The sequence below is a fragment of the Diabrotica virgifera genome, chromosome 4 (assembly GCF_917563875.1).
Source record: "Diabrotica virgifera virgifera chromosome 4, PGI_DIABVI_V3a".
Classification (NCBI taxonomy): domain Eukaryota; kingdom Metazoa; phylum Arthropoda; class Insecta; order Coleoptera; family Chrysomelidae; genus Diabrotica; species Diabrotica virgifera.
Genome location: NC_065446.1, coordinates 41452773 through 41471369, shown reverse-complemented (window position 1 = coordinate 41471369; position 18597 = coordinate 41452773). Strand labels below are relative to the sequence as shown.

The following is an 18597-nucleotide window of genomic DNA, read 5'->3' as shown; positions in this document are numbered from 1 at the left end:
TATGTAGTATTCACATTAATCATATTTAGAGAAATAATTTTTTGTGCCTGTGTAAAATTTGGATAAATGGAGTTAGGCAGTTTACAGATTAGGTAGACGACATGTAATTGCTATGATAGAAAAGAGAATAATAAAAAGTCATGATTGTTTGTTCTAAAATTATTATATTATCATTGTAATATTATCAATCATTGTAAAGAACGCAAATACTCTAATAAAAATAAATTTTTTTAGTTGAAGCATACCCACAAAGATAAAATATTTTTTTTAGGTGAAGCATTCCCAAAAAGCTAATGCTAAACCACTAGATGCTTGGGTGATAGCCAGTTCCAATGGCATAGCAAATGCACATTGTATGTGTATGGCCGGTAATACAGTATTTCTCATGATCATCTTTCAGTGCGTCACAGTTTTTCGATTTCTTTCTAACGCATTAAATTGTATGTGACAGAAAAAAAGGCACGTCGGTGATTACATTTCGTCGGTGACATTTTTATAACAGTTATTCTAGTTATTCTAGTTGTCGATAGATGGCGCCATAATAAAAAAATATTTTTTTTAACTAGATAATAATATTACAAATATAATCTGTATGATTTATAAGACTATACAAATCAAAGAAAATACCATTTTATAAATGCAAGAAACACATTTGATTTGTTTTTATTCCAAATTGAAAATAAAATGTGACAACTGTCAGATTTAACTAAAATGTCATGTTAGAATAAATGTCATAAATGTGTATTATCACGGACTTACCCTTTTTCCTATCATTTGTTACGCACTGAAAAATGATCATGAAAAGGACAATAGTGAAGTTTGCAGCCATATTGCAGCAATCTTATTTGCAGCTGAGTATGCCCACAGCAAGACAAAAGAAGAAGAACCCAATGTATGTACAGATGTTACAGCTATGTATATTCTCTGATGAAAAACTAATGAGTTTTGAAACTGTTCGGTCAGAGTGCTTGTTGCGCTCTATAAACGAACTAAAATATAAGACGGCTTTGGCTTCATGTTGCAGCGATATGAAAATGGTTAGTAATTTTTAATTATAATGTACTTCTTCATCATGAGTATTTATGTATAGGGCTTTTCATTCACAGTCATTTGTTTCGAGCTTCTGTCATGTGTCACATAATATTAATATATCTACGTCATATGTTATTCATATATACCAATGATACAAACCAAAGACGTATGGCGTAGATATATTAATATTATGTGACACATGACAGAAGCTTGAAACAAATGAGATCGATGAAAAGCTCTATTTTAGTCTTTTAAGTGTGTATTATCAGATATCACGTGTAAATTGTTTTTATCATTTTAATTTGGTCATTACAGTCCCTTGATCAAAAAATATATTTTTCAGGTGTCTGTAGATCTTTTTGTATGCAAAAATTTGTAATGATTATTTGAAATCAATTTGAGGATTATAAGAGTATGGAAATATATGTGAGAACACAGACTATTATAGTTTTGTCCTATTTTTTATAATTCAATCGTCTTCCTTAAAATTTATAAATATAAAGCAGATAGTTTTCATTGAAATTCAATATATTGGGTCTTATTTGTATGTATTCATTTCTGACTAAAGGTACGATTCCGACAACGACTGCAGACGGCAACTGCAAACATCAGTTGCAGTTCTCGGTATTATGGACGTTACTATTTTGCACTATGTATCTGTATGAGACTGATTCCGACATCTGACTGCAACTGTTGTCCGGCAGAACGTCAGTTGCTAATAATTATGCAAATTAATAGTGCAAAATAATGCCGTCTGCAGTCGTTGTCGGAATCGTACCTACCTTTAAAGTGTGTAGTATAATTATAATAATTATATATATATTATATTACTTAAATGGTTTAAACTTAAGTTTGTTATTAAATGTTGACTTAAATGTTTAATTTGTTAATAAATGATTTATTAGTTTCTATGTTGTTTCACTTTTGACACAGTAAATACTTATAATATAAAAAGTGAAAATTCTATGTAATGTATGTTATATATGTTGCATTGAGGATATTGTGATTCAATGCATTTTAACGAGCCTTCCATTTGGTTTTACTTAAATGGAAAAATTGCAATACTAACAATTAATGCCCATGCGAATAATTGAATGGGTCTGTTGAATAACGTTGTACGCCACATGGTTTGTTTTTGAGAAGTCAAAGAAAAAGTGTTAATATTGTGATAATGGTGAGTTTATACATTTTAAGGGTTAGTAATACAGTTTTTACATACAAAATACAAACTGTATTACTCACCTTTAAAATGTATTCGCTCTGAGCGTTAACAAAGTGTCAAAGCAAAATCGACCGACCTGCTCATGGTGGCGGTTTTTTGAAATTTTATCAGGACGCTTTGTGTATGTTTAAATGAGACATTTTAAAAAATGCCGTGTCACGCTAGTGATATTATGTATTAATATAAACAGAAAATAAAAACGCACTTAATCTGATATAAATTCTTCTATTTCCAATATTGATTATCAGTTTGATTTTGTATACATAACCTCACTATCGTAGTTTATGTCAATAAATCTTTATTAACGAAAAAGAAAATATTTTGTTGCACTATAAATTACAGTATAAATTAATAACTAATGAATTCTAACAATTGTATTCGGTTATTATCACTACAAAATAAAATATTCAAGTTTAACAAAATAATCCCATAAGACTCAATGTTAAAACGTCCTGACAAAATCTGATAGCGTGTCACGTGACTGCGTAAGTAGAGGGGAGATGCACGGAGCCAATAAAACTTTTTCTTTGACTTCCCAAAAACAAACCATGTGGCGGACCCATTCAATTATTGTGTATTTCTAAAACCATAAAATGAAAAATAAATCTAAAAAACGATGCAAAATTATCGACGTAAAAACTACGTTTTTCATATCACGTATTTAAAACGTGAATTATGGTGGGACAAATAGACGTACCTAAAAACTACGTTTTTCATATCACGTATTTAGAACGCGATAAAAATGAGGTGAATTATGATGGGACATATTCACGTGATTTTCGACGTCGAAAAAACGTGATAAACTGACGTCGTTTGGTGATAATTATGACGTTTTTTCAACGTTTTGTAAACGTTATTTGGTTGCCTGGGGATAAGGCACAGAATAGGGCTTTTCATCGATTGTCATTTGTTTCGAGCTTCTGTCATATGTTGTATAATCTGTGTATAATATTAATATGCACGGATTATACGACATATCATGATACTATAAATAACAAGATTATATATTGCGCATCCTCAAGAGAATGGAGTCGTGACGTAACTGGAGACATAAGTTCGTAATGGTTCGTAATCTCCGAATGATGTCCGATTAGTTTGAATTGTTCGCGGTTGTATAGTCCAGGCTATATGGTCGCCCCCGTTAGGTAAATTATTCCTGTTAGATTTTTTGCACAAACTTACTAACAAAGAATTCCTTATAACAAATCCACAGGGTGCCGGTGCCGCGATCGGAAAATTGTTAAAGCAATTTTTTAAACAAATTCAAAAAATAAATGTGTTCAATTCGTTCAATTTTTTTAGATTTTTTGAGTCATTATAAGCAAAAAAGGTCTCCTGTGATTTTTCTCTAATATTTATTGTTGTCGAGTTATCCGCGATTTAAAATTTGAAAAACGCGAAAATGGCTGTTTTCAAGGCTTAATAGCTCGGTTTAAACTTATTACTATGAAAGTCAGAAAGTGACCAAATCAAAGTTTAAAGTCCACCCTACAATATCCTGAAGAAATTTTTGTCATTATTTTATTACTAAGCTGTTTTATTACTAAGGCGGCCGTCAATTGTGAGTGCGAAAGAGATGTAGAGATGTACCATTCCGGCCGTCTAATGGTGCATCTCACTTGCACTCACATTGACAGCCGCCTCAATACGCTCTTAGCCTCTCATGGTTAACGATAAAAAATAACAGCTCAGTAATAAAATAATGACGAAACTTCTTCAAGATCCTGGGGGGGCGCTTTAAACTTTGATTCAGTCGCTTTTTGACTTGCATAATAATAATTTTTAACAGAGTTATTAAGCCTTGAAAATGGCCATTTTTGAGTTTTTCAAATTTTAAATCACGTAGGTATAACTCAACAACAGTCAATTTTAGAGAAAAATTACGAGACCTTTTTGGCCTATAATGACCCAAAGAATCTAAAAGAAAATTATACGAAGTGAAAAAATTGATAATTTGTTTAAAAAAGTGTTTCGACAATTTTCCAACCGCGGCACCTCCCGGCAGTCTGTGTATTTTTGTTATAAGGAACTCTATTTAAGTGAGTTTGTGCATAAAAATCAAATCGGAATATGTTACCTAACGGGGGCGACGATACAGCCTGGACTATAAGCTAACAACAAGAATTCAAATTCCGGTCTCCAGTTACGTCATACGCGAACTCTGACGTATTTGAGCTACGGAAAGATTCTATCTTGTTATTTATAGTATCATGCGACATATGACAGAAGCTCGAAACAAATGACTGTGAATGAAAAGCCCTGTAGGAAATAATTACTGTTTCCTATAGGGCTTTTCATCGATTTTCATTTGTTTTGAGCTTCTGTCATATGTTGTATAATCTGTGTACAATATTAATATTAAATATACACGGATTATACCATGATACTATAAATAACAAGATAATATATTGCACATCCGGAAGTCGTGACGTAACTGGAGACCGGCAAGTTCGTAATGGTTCATAATCATTCGTAATATCCGATTACTTTGAATTGTTCGCGGTTGTATTTTATATTTTATCTTTGACAGTTATTTGGACTGTAATCTCGATACTAAATTTTTTTCGAATACATTGAAGTTTAATTTTATTTTGCTAATTGAATAATTTCATCACATAATGCATACAAATCCCATTTAACTTTAACAAGAATTCAAATTCAACTTCCGGTCTCCAGTTACATCATCAATGCGCGAGCTCGGACGTATTTGCGCTACGGGAAAATACTATCTCTTTATTATATCATGGATTATACTACATAATATGACAGAAACTCGAAACAAATGACTGTGAATGACAAGCCCTATTTTATGGATAAAAATTAAGTACATGCAAAAGTTTCACAAAAAAAAGCGAATATTTCGCAAAATGAACGTCTGATCGAAGAACTAAAAAATACGTGTTCAATATTTTTCAAAAATTTATCGAATGGCACCAAACACGACCACCCACGGAGGTGGAAGTGGCTACGAGAGATAATAGAAATAGGCCACATTTAAAGACCACAAACCACAGACATAGAACTTTAAAAAGGAAGAAACGAATAACAACTGTCAATTGTCAATTGAATGACAGTTACTGAAGTAAAATATTTTTTGAAAATATTCTAAACTCAAATAAGATTATAATCAAGAAAAGTAATATTAAAATTAGTGTGTTAAAACTTAATAGTTGTTTAACTAACAGATTATACATTGTAGGAACTGAAACATTGAAGTTTTGAAATCTAACCCTTACTTTTACAAATGAAAACATTGAATAATGCCTGCTGAAACTATTCAGTATTCGGAAAAATATTGTGACGAAATGTATGAATATCGACACGTAATTCTTCCCCCAGATTTGGCGAAATTAGTGCCTAGACCACATTTAATGACAGAAACAGAATGGAGAAATCTAGGAGTACAGCAAAGTCCTAATTGGGTCCATTACATGTTACATGCCCCAGAGCCCCATGTTTTATTATTTAGAAGGCCGTTACGTTTGGTACATTTACACTAGTTATAAAGGAATTATATTAACATCTTGGCTGTGTAACGGGACAAACAGACCTCATACTACACCAACGCTAGGCTGTGTTGACTGTGTCATAACGCACAGTGGCAAGTGGGATATATGGGATTTATATGCCTCATAACCCACCCAACGTATGTTTATAAATATCTCTAAACACAGCCAAGGTGTTAAAGTTTGGTTATAAGGCAAGAAGTAGACTAATTTTATTATCGTACCTCCTTTGTAGTCAGAGAACGAAATAGTTGTCAGTGATTCATTTTGAAGTTTGTGGATTATTACAGATTTTGAGGAGAAAGAGTAATTTCAGTGGCGTGTAAAATTATACTATAGTTTTACGTGTATAATTTTATAAGTATACTATTATTTTAGTAAGCAATAAGTAACATTTCATGCAACAATTCACTGCCATCTATTTCGTTATTTGAGTATATAGTAAATTGAACAAACAGCTTCTATTAGTAATTTGTGAGTGTTGTTAAAGAGTGATATAAGTTCAATTTTAGAAAAAACTATTAGTATGTTCACAAATGCTATTGGATGCAAAAAATTTGGTTTGATGTAAATAAATCTTTCAGAAAGATGTCTATATATCTGTACTTTTTTAAAACCAAAATTTTCTGTGTGGTTTTTTTGGAAATTTATTCAAAAACTGATATCAATACAATGCAACAGAATATCAATTCGTCGGCTTAGAGACACAAAAATGTAACTACATTTCACGTTTTGAACTTCAAATCTATGAAATTTAACTTACCTTAGTGAGTTTCGTAGTGAGGAGTTTTCGTAAACTCCTCACTGGGGTTTTAGGTGTTCAGAAAGAGGTGTCACTCAAAAGAACTCACTAAGGTAAGTTCAGTGGCGTAGATATCTCAAAACGAGACAAAATGTAGTTACATGTCTATGTCACTAAGCCGACGAATTATATCCTGTTGCATTTTTCTATTATGGTCAGTACTTTGTTTATTTCAGATTCTTTAATGTTTTTGTATGTAATAATCTGTAGAGAAAATGGAATACACTTGACAGAATGGCGGTTAAACATTCATTCTTAAATAAGCATACTTTGTAGTGTAGTTTAGTGTATATACAGTGGAACCTCGATTATCCGTCTCTCCATTAACCGTCAGGGTCTGTAAGTTGTATTGAGTACATAAGCAAAAATTGAGTCAACAATTCATTTTGTTTTTGAGCATTGCGATAAGCCAAACGAAATTCTCTGAAATGTACAGTATCTTCTTCTTCTCCTTCTTCTTAACTCAGGAGAGACTCGTTAGTCTCTGGCACTTGGTCATAAGACCTTTGTACCAAACCCTATTCTTCTCCTTAAACATTAATAAGTCCTGTGGCCTCAACGAAGGCCAACAGTTTTCTTATTGGTAGTTTTAGGATCTCTTCTGGTTCAAACCTCATTTCACCAGTGAAGTCCTGCCTTACATCACCTAGCACACTGCAATGGCATAGTATGTGTATGGCAGTTTCTTCTTCCATTTCGCACTTTCTGCACCATGGTTCATTCACCTTACCTAGTTTGTATAGGTGATTTCTTAAACGGCAATGTCCAGTTGCCATTTCAGTGACCGTTTTGATCTCTCGTTTATTGAGGTTCATCAAACTGTTCGAGAGTTTTTTATCAATATTGTTGATTATTTTTTTAGTCTGGATTTGCCCTTGAGTGGTTTTACAAATGTACAGTATGCTACCACAGCATTTGTTTATGTAAACAATTTTTGTTTTTATTCATGTGGCAACAGAGGTGGACGAAACAGATTCAGAAGCTGACACATACTTGGAATTTGACAGTGGCGATGTCGATGATGTTATTGCAACTGACAAAGATTTGCATAAAGAAGCTAGAGAAGCTGCATTGTACATGCAAGAATTCATCGAGTGGTACCTACTCTCGATAAGAAGAAGCCAATAAAGTAGATTGCATTATCTTACACCGATTAAGAAATTCAGCCATTGCAAAATGTGAAGCAACAGTAAAGCAAACAATTATTTCAGAATATTTTAAACCAAATTGATTCGTTTGTACAAACACAGATACCTCTTATATTGTCAAACAAAAGAGAGCTCAGAAGAGCAATAAGAACAATGCTCAAGATAAAAGCTCGAAAGACCTGTAGGGGAAAATTTAAGGAGTTAGGATTATTAACGGTGACAGGGCTTTATATATATGAGTGTTTACTGTTCCTGTTCAAGAATAGGGATAGGTTTACACATTCTGAGCCAAAACACAGCATACCCACTAGGTATGTAGGGCTCAATTTTCGTATACATAGGTTAGTCGCAACAGAGAGGGGACCTACATATTCATGTATAAAATTTTTTAACAAATTACCTGTTAGAATTAAATTGCAACAGAATTTTAATATATTTAGAGCTGAAATAAAAAGCATTTTATTGGATTTAGAACCATATTCTGTGTATGAGTTTTTAAATCACACATTTTAACTCATAGTAGTTGTAATTGTAATTTTGTATGTATATTAGACACTTATTATTCAATTGTGACAATTTGCTGTAAGTGTGTTGTTTACAATTTTTTTAATAGAAGATATTTTGAATTTGAATTTGAAAACGTACAAATAAAATTTGAGGTTTGTACTATGTATTTTTATTTTTTTAATGTTCTGTTAACCGTCTTTTCGATTATCTGTCATACCCTTGGTCCGGTGCCCTGACGGATAATCAAGGTTCCACTGTATGTATCTACAATTCAAGATATATTTTTCATGATTTTAACATGGCTATTATTTATAATAGTAGTATTAGTATTAATTATTTCTTTTTGATAGATTTCTGTTAAATAACAATTGAATCACTGTTTGAGACATGTCCACAACAGGATAGTTGTAAAAAAGTTCAAAAAACATCTCGGGTTGCCGGGTTTCTCTTGATTCAGAAAAATTTCTCAACTCTCTCTAGGTTCATTTAGAATGTTAAACAGAGTCTGGTTTCTTTTGAAACATGTGACTCTCTATTTAAGGTTAGAAAAAATGCAAAAAATGAAAATCGATATTCTTAGACATGTTGGGTTTCTGAAACAACCTATTCAATTTACGTTTTCATGTAAACTTTTACTTTATAGATATGTTCATACTACCTTTATAGAGGTGTTTAGACAAAAAAATACTTATCGTATAAACTGTTTTTACTAAATTTTAGAAAAACTATTATAGTAATAAAGTCACTTTACTAAATTAAAAACATCTGAAAGCAGTATACTAACGTCATTCATACTTTTCAACTCATACTACTTTTCGTTAACACTACAAAATGTTGTTGATTATGTGCTAAAGTAACTAAAAATTGCTAAAAGTGCTAAATAACACTCGAAATTGTCTTTCACTCTATTTCATTTTTTCAGGCAGCTGATTATAAAGTATTATTTGCAGATTACAGAGTTAAAGTACTGAGAAATAGCATATTGAAGATGGATGATTGTATTAAATGATCTTTAAATTTGGTGGGGTTGTTAAACCTTGTTAGGGTTTTTAAATATTTTATGTTTCACTATATTTTGACTCACTGTAAACTGCTTTATTTACAGAATTAGAAAAAAATGTAAAATATAAAAGTTACATAGTTTTTGAAAATGATGGTAGAAAAACAAAGAAGGTGCAAACAAAATGTCTGCAAATGTTAACTTTGTTAATTTAAATGGAACACCCTGTATATGGTTACACATTTGAATAGAACGTTCTGTAACGAACATTTCTATATTGATTTTGATGGGCCTATCTGGAAGAATAAGCAAGATGCTAGATATTTAAATTAGCATTTAGTACCATTTAAATTAACAAAGTTAACAACTGGGGCCATTTTTTTGCACCTTCTTTGTTTTTCTACTATCATTTTTGAAAACTACATAAAAATCATGTAACATTTGTATTTTACAATTTTTTCTAATTTTGTAAATAAAGCAATTTAAAAGTGGTCAAAATATAGTGAATAACTCTGTACAGTTCGATGTTAGACATCACTAATGGGGAATACTTAAATTTGTAGCTATAAAATGTCAACAAAAAAATTAAATGTTTCCCCTCACATTGTATGCCTAGTATGGTCAGCTTAACTTTAACACATTAAGTGCTAGAAAAAATATTGAAAAAATGCTCCCCAGGCCAAATAGTAGGTCCGTCACTATGCAGTGGTCCCTAGGGACTTACATGGCATATGTGGTAGGTACTTCCTATATTAGTTCCTAGGGACCGCCATGGCGCTTAACGTATTAAGCTAGTGTTTTACTTTTTGTTTCTTAAGAAATTGTTTTTAATTATTTCCTTTAATATAAGCTTGAATTTTTTTTTAATTAAATGATTCTTAATTTCTGATTTTGTATTTTTTCTTCATCACATGGTTAGTTAACTTTTGTTTGTTTGATACATCTTAAAGTGCTGTCTTCTTCTGAAGGCTGACACTCATTACTATTTATATTCTGTTTAGGTATAGCTGCTCTAAAAAGATGATTAGAGGAGCATTAAACCACCCCCTGAGATGGAGCAGTCGGTAACATTCATTACATTTCAACACTGTGCTTTCCTAATCTTTCCCTGCATATTCTGCAGAAGCCAGTATTTTGTTCCTCTCATCACATGGCCAAGATATTGTAGTTTTCATATCTTTATTTCATTATGTAGTTCTGTTTCTTTTGAAAGGATTTGCAAGACTTCATCATTCATGAAAAAAATGACCAAAGTAGTCTGTAATGAGAGTTATCCGTGATTTAATTGTAATTTGTACCCATCAACAAATATGGCATATTATGTATTCTCTCAGTAATTCAACTGCTTGTAAATTTCTCTCTGATTACATATTCAATGTAAAATTTAATATAGTCTGTTCGCTAAACCCAGACGCAACTTTCTAGATATTTTATTCGGTAATTTTGCCAATTTTAGTAAAATTGGCAAAAAATAATTACTAAATAGTTAATAATCACTAAATAGTTAATAATTTTGCCAATTTTTGCAAAATTGGCAAAAAACAAAAAAATTATCGACTAAAATATCTAGCCAGTTGCGTCTGAGTTTAGCGAACCGACTATATAATCAAATAGACAATTTAAAACCATTGTATCCACTACATACTTAAGAAACTTCAAACTATTTCTACTTAGTTAAAATGTTCTAATTTTAATATGAAAAATAAACAATTGATATCTTCAAATAATTTTTTACTTATTATATTTCTTCTCTTATTTATGATAATCATCATGTAAATATATGTTACAAAATATAAATACATTTTATTACTTTTTCTACTGTTGTTTTTTACTATTCACAAAGAATATATACTCTCCTAGAAGAAACTTTTTTATGGAAAAGATGGTCACGTTTATTTGTCACTTCAAAGCAGGCTTGTTGACGAGAGATGTTGCGGCTGCGGTGCAGGCGGTGGTGAGATCGCGTAAGCTCCGTAGGCGTTGTCAAGTCTATGCACCTACTTAGTAGGAACACAAAATATTATGCTAAAACGTTACAGGGCAGTACCCTTCTACTCACGTCTATATTCTTTGCTATTAACACATACGGTAACTGATTGAGAATGAGGAGATATGAGCTTTTTGTATTTCCTTTTAACACACACACCGGCAAAATTAGCCGAACACGTTAAAAATGGGAAATGTTCGATGTCTCGTATTTCATAAACCAGTGGTCCGATTGGAGTGATTCTTTTAGTATGTTATATCCTTAGTATTTAAGAATATCGGTGTAATAATATTGTTGTTAGACAGGTAAATGTCATTTTATACTGGGTGTAACAAGCATACTGTGTTTTTTTCTTAAAGTTCGGAACACCCTGTGGAATATTCCAGCATATATAAAATATTAAAATTAAAACTCGATTGTAGAATTTTGCTTTCTTAACATTTTCTTTTTGGATTCATTTGCTTATGTTGGAAAATAAAAAAGTTATGTGCTTTAACAACTAGCCATGTTTTTTATCAATAAATCCTCAGTAGGGGAGAAAAGTATGCTAAATTTGCAATTACTCTAGCGTTCTTGTGACCTGGAGTGGATTGTGAAGAGTGGGTGCTACAACCAAAAAAAGTTAAGTTTTCCATAAAGTGTGGGACTCTCCATTTTTCAATTTAATTTTCCATTTCCACCAATCGTTTTTTCCGATTATAGCGCTATTTATCCATAATAGGAAAAAATGTTGTGAATAAAAGTTGCTTATTTTTACGTCAAGGATCCAAATCTGCAATAAAAATTGGGGGCTCCTATTTAATATTTTAATGTAACCCCCCACCCCACCTCCGTGAGGGGTCGTGTTTGGTGCCATTAGGTATATTTTTGAAAAATATTGAATAGGTGTATTTTGCAGTTTTATGATCTGATGTTCATTTCGCAAAATATCGCAGGGTTCGTATTTTTAATTTTTAATTTACCCCACACCCTCTCCGTGGGGTGTCACGAGCCCCCAGGGAGGTGGGGTGGGGGATTTCATTTAAAATCTTAAATAGGAGCCCCCAATTTTTATTGCAGATTTGGATTCTTTACGTAAAAATAAGCAACTTTTATTCGACATATTTTTTCAAATTATGGATAGATAGCGCTATAATCGGAGAAAAATGATTGTTTCAAATGGAAAATTAAATTAAAAGATGAAAAGTCTCCCACTTTGTGGAAAACTTAACTTAACCTTTTTCTGATTTTAGCACACATACTCTTCACAATCCAATAGGTTCCCATAACGCTCGAGTAACTGCAAATTTAGTATACTTTCCTCCCCTACTATGAGGATTTATTGATGAAAAACATGGATAGTTGTTAACGCACATAACTTTTTTATTTAATCTCACATAAGTAAATGAATCGAAAAGGAAAATATTAAGCAAGCCTAAGTCTACAATCGAGTATTAATTCTAATATTTTACATATGCTAGAATATTCCACAGGGTGTTCCAAACTTTAAGAAAAAAACACAGTATGATTGGTACACCCGGTATAAAATGGTATTTACCTGTCTAGCAACAATATTATAACAGCGATATTCTTAAATAATAAGGCTATAACATACTAGAAGAATCACTCAAATCGGACCACTGGTTTATGAAATACGAGACATCAAGCATGTCCCATTTTTAACGTGTTCGGCTAATTTTGCCGGTGTGTGTATGTGTAAAGAGAAAATAATACAAAAAGTTAACATAACACTTTCATGGAATGTCTAAAGCGAAAAAGACTCAACAAAAATGGTTAACATAGTGAGAAATCTCTATTGGACCCAGCAGAGAAAATAAAATACTTCTGTAGTCTGGATCGCGGAAGGTCTAAATTCGATCAAGAATAGAGCAATCAATAGCAGCCGTTTTGAAGGTATTTTTTGGCATCCATTTTATTGCAATTTATTTTATACAAAATAATAAACAATACATATGAGTGTTAAGAAAGTGACACAGTCAGTATTCACCCAGTGGTGAATACCTAAAAGAGTATAGCCAGGGAGGTAGTGTCAAATTTGACCGGAGAAGTTTAGCATGGATGCTTTCTTTTTATTTAGTTAGGTATTCCAAAGCTTATTAACAAATTATGTGTCAGCTGGCCCAAAATCGGGGATTTTAGACAAGAAAAGGTAAAATATCAAACTTGATGGAAAAACGCTACAACTTATGTCAAATATTTATCTACGTGACTTACAACTCTTAATAGCCTTGTTGACTTCTCTCCTAGCTTTCACTCAGGCAATCCGGGTTCAAATCCTGGCGTTGAATTTTTTTTTTGTTTTAAAATTGACATTTTATTTTGAAAAATAATTATTTTTATAATACCACGTTTGTATTATTTATACGAGACAATATAAAAAAATCTGTATGTCTCAGGCCCGGTCTTTTCACCTCCGAATAAAAGTTATTCAGAGGTTTATTTGACAGATTTACATGTAATCTGCCGGATAAACTTCCTAATAAATATTTATTCGGAGGTGAAAAGACCGGGCCTTATATAATTATGCATAGAACTTATGAAATAGAACTATGCATTTGATCATAAATATTATGATTGACCTTAATAAGCAAAGTTGTTGTAAATGAACCCCTGAAGCTTCCTGAGTTAGTACGACTTGGTACGACCAATCTAAGTGAAAAAGGGGGTTGCCCTCCCCACCTCCTCCCGACATTTTTTTATTTTTTGGACAAACTGTTTTTTTCTTAATGTAATATGATGTAGAACCAAAAGATACATTCAACCGTAATTTTTCACTTTTCTATCACCAACCCCCATTTTTTAATAGCAATCCAAATATTTCACTGTTCTCTATGATAGGTATATAAAAATGGATGTTTTCTGTATGAGGAGCGAGTTAAATTAATACTAAATAGCTTTGTCATGAAATATATCCAGTGGTTACAGCCAATTCTTTCCAAACGGAATATATCCAATAGAAAATAGCTATCGAAGCAAATCAATCAAAACACAATAAATCCAGTATTCCGCTGAATAACGCCCTCATTATAAAAATAATTATTTTTCAAAATAAAATGTCAATTTTAAAAACAAAAAAAAAATTTCAACGCCAGGATTTGAACCCGGATTGCCTGAGTGAAAGCTAGGAGAGAAGTCAGCAAGGCTATTAAGAATTGTAAGTCACGTAGATAAATATTTGACATAAGTTGTAGCGTTTTTCCATCAAGTTTCATGTTTTACCTTTTCTTGTCTAAAATCCCCGGTTTTGGGCCACTGACACATCATTTGTTAATAAGCTTTGGAATACCTAACTATAAATAATAAAAAGAAAGCAGCCATGTTAAAATGCTCCGGACAAATTTGACACTACCCTCTGGCTAGTATAATAATTGAATTAATACAGTTATTAATAATTAATTGAATTAATTTGAATAGTACAATAGTAATAAGTTGGAAATGATTAGTTAGTGTTGAGGTCAAGAGTGTCTGTTCTTTTTAGTCTTCTGTTCTGTATGGGTGTCAGGAGATTGGTGACCAATATGTTTGGGTGAACCTGTAGTCTATTGTGGTACTTGGAGCACAGAGAAATAATTTCTTCTTTGACGGTTTGGACTAGATCCCTATCGGTTTGGACTGGTTAAGATCCCTATGTATATTATCGTTAGAAATCTAAGGAGCTTGGCACAGTTGCCTTAGAACTTTTGATTGAAAGCGCTTTGAAAGAATTACATAATATCTGATCACTGTATTGTCCATGTGCTCAATAATAAAGTAACTAAAAGTGAAGTCATTGAAACAAAACAAATTCGTTCTAAATAATAATATATGAATATGGTAAACATGTTGATTGAAAAATATTGGGCATATTCTTCGGTAAACATCGATGAAGTTACTGATACTTTCATCAATAATATCGTAGATGTTTTGAATAGAGTGTCACCAGTTAAAACTGTGGAAGTTAAGAACTTTGGTAATAAATGGTTTGACAACACTTGTAAATTGGCAGTTAAGAATAAAAATCTTGCTTATAAAAGATTTTTGTTTACAAACGATTGCGTAGATTGGAATAACTATAAAATTGAAAGAAATAACTGTGTTAAGAATTTTAAAACAAGTTAAAATTAGATTTTATGAGTCAAATATTGATAGGAATAGGGGTAATTCTAAACAAATGTGGAAACATCTCAAACAGTTAGTAGAAACTAATAAAACTATATCACAATTTCAAAGTCTTGAACATGAAGGTGTAACATAATAGTGTAAATTTGGCAAACATATTAAATCAATATTATGTTGATAGTATTAAAGATATTATTGTAAGTTTTGACCAAAATAGTGATATTAATTTAAATTTGCAGACAGTTGTTTCATCTGATGTAAATTTTGAAACTTTTGAGAGCGCTCTGAGCTTCGCTGGTGTCGCTCCTAGTGGATTATAATTCAACTTTTACCGGTAATTTTTAAATTTATTATTAAATTGATATCGCTTAATATTTACAACGCTAAAAAGTAATTAAATTGTAAAAAATTTTTTTAAGATTTTGCTAATCATTTTGACGTTCTATTGATGAAATATTAATTTCTTACTTCGGATACTTTCACAATTATCGTGTAGATGGCGCTAAGATTAATTTATAATTACATATTACGGAACATTAAAAAACGTAAATTGAGTATTTAAAACGTAAGTATATTTAAGGTAAAAATATATACCACAGCTTTGACCAACTAATATTTTTTATAATTAATGTTTTTAATTTTAATTTTAAATTAATCACTTTGACATTTATGTCAAATTCCCAGTAAACGTTTACAGACTTGTCACTACTGGCGCTCCCGAATTTATAAATATCCCCTCTACGTACGAGCTCACAGCGTATACAATATAAAAAAAATAGTAGGGATGAAGTAGGTCTTGATATTATCAAAAATCTATTTCAGGTGTTAGGTTATCCTTTATTAAATTTAATTAATATGAGTTTAGAGAAGGGCCTGGTGCCCAAGCAATTTAAAATATCAACTACAGTTCCTGTTCCAAAAGTTCCTAATACTAATAAACTTGATCAATTACGTCCAATAAATATGCTCCCATTTTGTGAAAAAGTTTTAGAAATTGTGGTGTACAATCAGCTGATTAAAATTAGGTACTTCAAATAATATCCTGTATAATTACCAGTCTGGATTTAGTAATTCTCATTCATGTGAGACCGCATTACAGTTAGTTGTCTCAGATATGAAAAGTATTAGAGAGATATTGCATAGTCACTTTTGCACTTGCTGTATTACAGCACGCGTTATTTTGACAGTAGAGCATGCGCAGATGTGATATTTGGCTTACGCTGCGTTATTGAAAATAGTGCCTGCCGCTATTAGGGGAGCCGTTACGCTGTGCGGTATTCGTTGCGCTATTTTCTTTTCAGGTTATGTTTGTTGTTTTTCTTTCATTTAAACCAAGTTTATTTGTAATGATTTTCTAAAATGAGTACCTCAGACAGTAGCAAACGAATCAGATTTACATCTGATGACGATTTGTGTTTATTAAAATAAGTTGTAAGTCAAAATCAATTGACTTATTCAGAAAATTGGACGTTAGTTCAGGAAAATATGAAGTGTACAACAGGAATTTTTTTTATTTTAAGAACACTCAAGGATCATTTTTTCTCATGCTCGATATTTGGAAGAGAATTCAAACCTTCCTTCCATTTAAATCAAATTCTTTATTTTTAGCATGTAATAGGTGTTTGTTCATCTTCCAGAATGTTATGTGCAAGATGATAAACTAGATGTTCTTATCGTTAGCATTGGCCAAAATGAGAACTTCTAACTAAATCTTGATCCAAAATTGCATACAAATTAGACAAACAACTAATCTTAATCGAGCCGTAAAAATACCGCCACCAAAATGTTGAGCAATATCTGTATTTATGACACGTCTGAGAAATGGAAATTCTGTCAAAATAGCGCGGTGTAAATAGCACAACGTAGGCTGTATTAAATTTGCAATATCTCTCTAATAGATACGACAGGGGTCGGTATATGCGCAGTTTTTATAGATCTCAAAAGAGCATTTGAAACAATAGATCGTCATATACTTCTTTTGAAATTAAAGAAATATGGTTTTAACGGAACAGTTTTTAATTGGCTGGAAAATTATCTGTCAAATAGGTACCAAAGGACTAAATTAAATAGTGAAATGTCAAATCCACAGTTAAATGATATTGGTGTGCCGCAAGCAGAGATATGTAAAGAAAATAGATCAGGCTAGTCATATGTCACTCAATGCATCGGGGTGTAACGCCGATATCAAGTACGGTGCCTAGCTCTGCCGTCCGTTAGCTAAAACATCGCTAAGCCACCATAGGCCGATTTTGAGTTATAGATGCCACACTATATAAAAAAAAATTCTCTATCGATCTGTCCTGGATTCGTATTTCTAAGTTTTGTAGTTTCAAAGATAGCATAAGCAAAAACATCGTTATCTACAACAAAATTTTAACTTTACACAGCTTAAACTACGTTTATCCACATTACTTAACTAAAACATCAGAAACCGCCTTCAATAATAGTATTTTGTTTAAATTTTCATTTAAGCTACCTAGCTAAAGCCACGTTGCCCAAAGTTATACAACTATAAGACCGTTAACATACTTTAACTTTTTTTTAGTCAAGGTTTATTTCACTACATCGCGAAACAATACTTAACTAAAAAGCCGTTATACACAATTACTACACTAAAATATCGATCAAATTTCTTAACGATATTAAAGCTAAGGAACATTTAAAATATTGCTGTACGATATTAAACTTAAACATCACTAACCGCCCTTAGCGTGTTTTGCGATAAATAATCTCCTAGAAGTTCCATAACTAAAACACCTTTAAGTAACAATACTACGCTAAAACATCACTAGGCGACCTCCCACTCACCGTCTCAACTGTTCTACACTGCGGTCATATGTCATATCGTATATCGTCAGTGTCAATCTGTCATCTGTCAGTATTGTTCTATTGTTGGTCGGAGAAAGTACGTCACGCGCTTTTGGTGAACAGGCTATTTCACGCCAAATCATCAATATTGCTAAGAAAATTTCTTGATAAGTTCCTCCTTGTTATAATTACTAAAATTTTTAACAAATGCGCTTAAAAGTTAATGGAATCTTAATTACGACTTGTACTGTACAAGATGAAAGATTGTATATTTTGTATGTTTCCATGATAGTGTGTTTGTGTGTATGACAATTTATGTTGTTTAAGAAATATTTACTTGTTTTCTAATCCTATTCCAATAATACCTATTATTATTCCTAGTAAATGTAATTTTTCGTTTTTTGCAATTCTAAAATTTCCCGGCGATCTCAACTCATATTAGATATGGTAACGTTACAAATACCAAGTTCGGATTACTTTAAGATGC

The 18597-nt window shown here is 31.9% G+C and overlaps 1 protein-coding gene across 1 annotated transcript; it reads left to right on the top strand.

The window, feature by feature from the left end:
* The first annotated feature begins 5293 nt into the window (after positions 1–5293).
* LOC114325500 (cyclin-dependent kinases regulatory subunit-like) lies at positions 5294–11035 on the top strand. Its single transcript, XM_028273559.2, has 2 exons — positions 5294–5390; positions 5454–11035. Exon 2 carries the CDS (start codon positions 5515–5517, stop codon positions 5752–5754), a length of 240 nt encoding a protein of 79 aa, XP_028129360.1. The 5' UTR covers positions 5294–5390; positions 5454–5514; the 3' UTR covers positions 5755–11035.
* Positions 11036–18597: the final 7562 nt, after the last annotated feature.

Excerpts from the sequence above, each read along its gene's own strand:
- LOC114325500 (XM_028273559.2), top strand. The coding sequence starts at position 5,515 with ATGCCTGCTGAAACTATTCAGTATTCGGAAAAATATTGTGACGAAATG.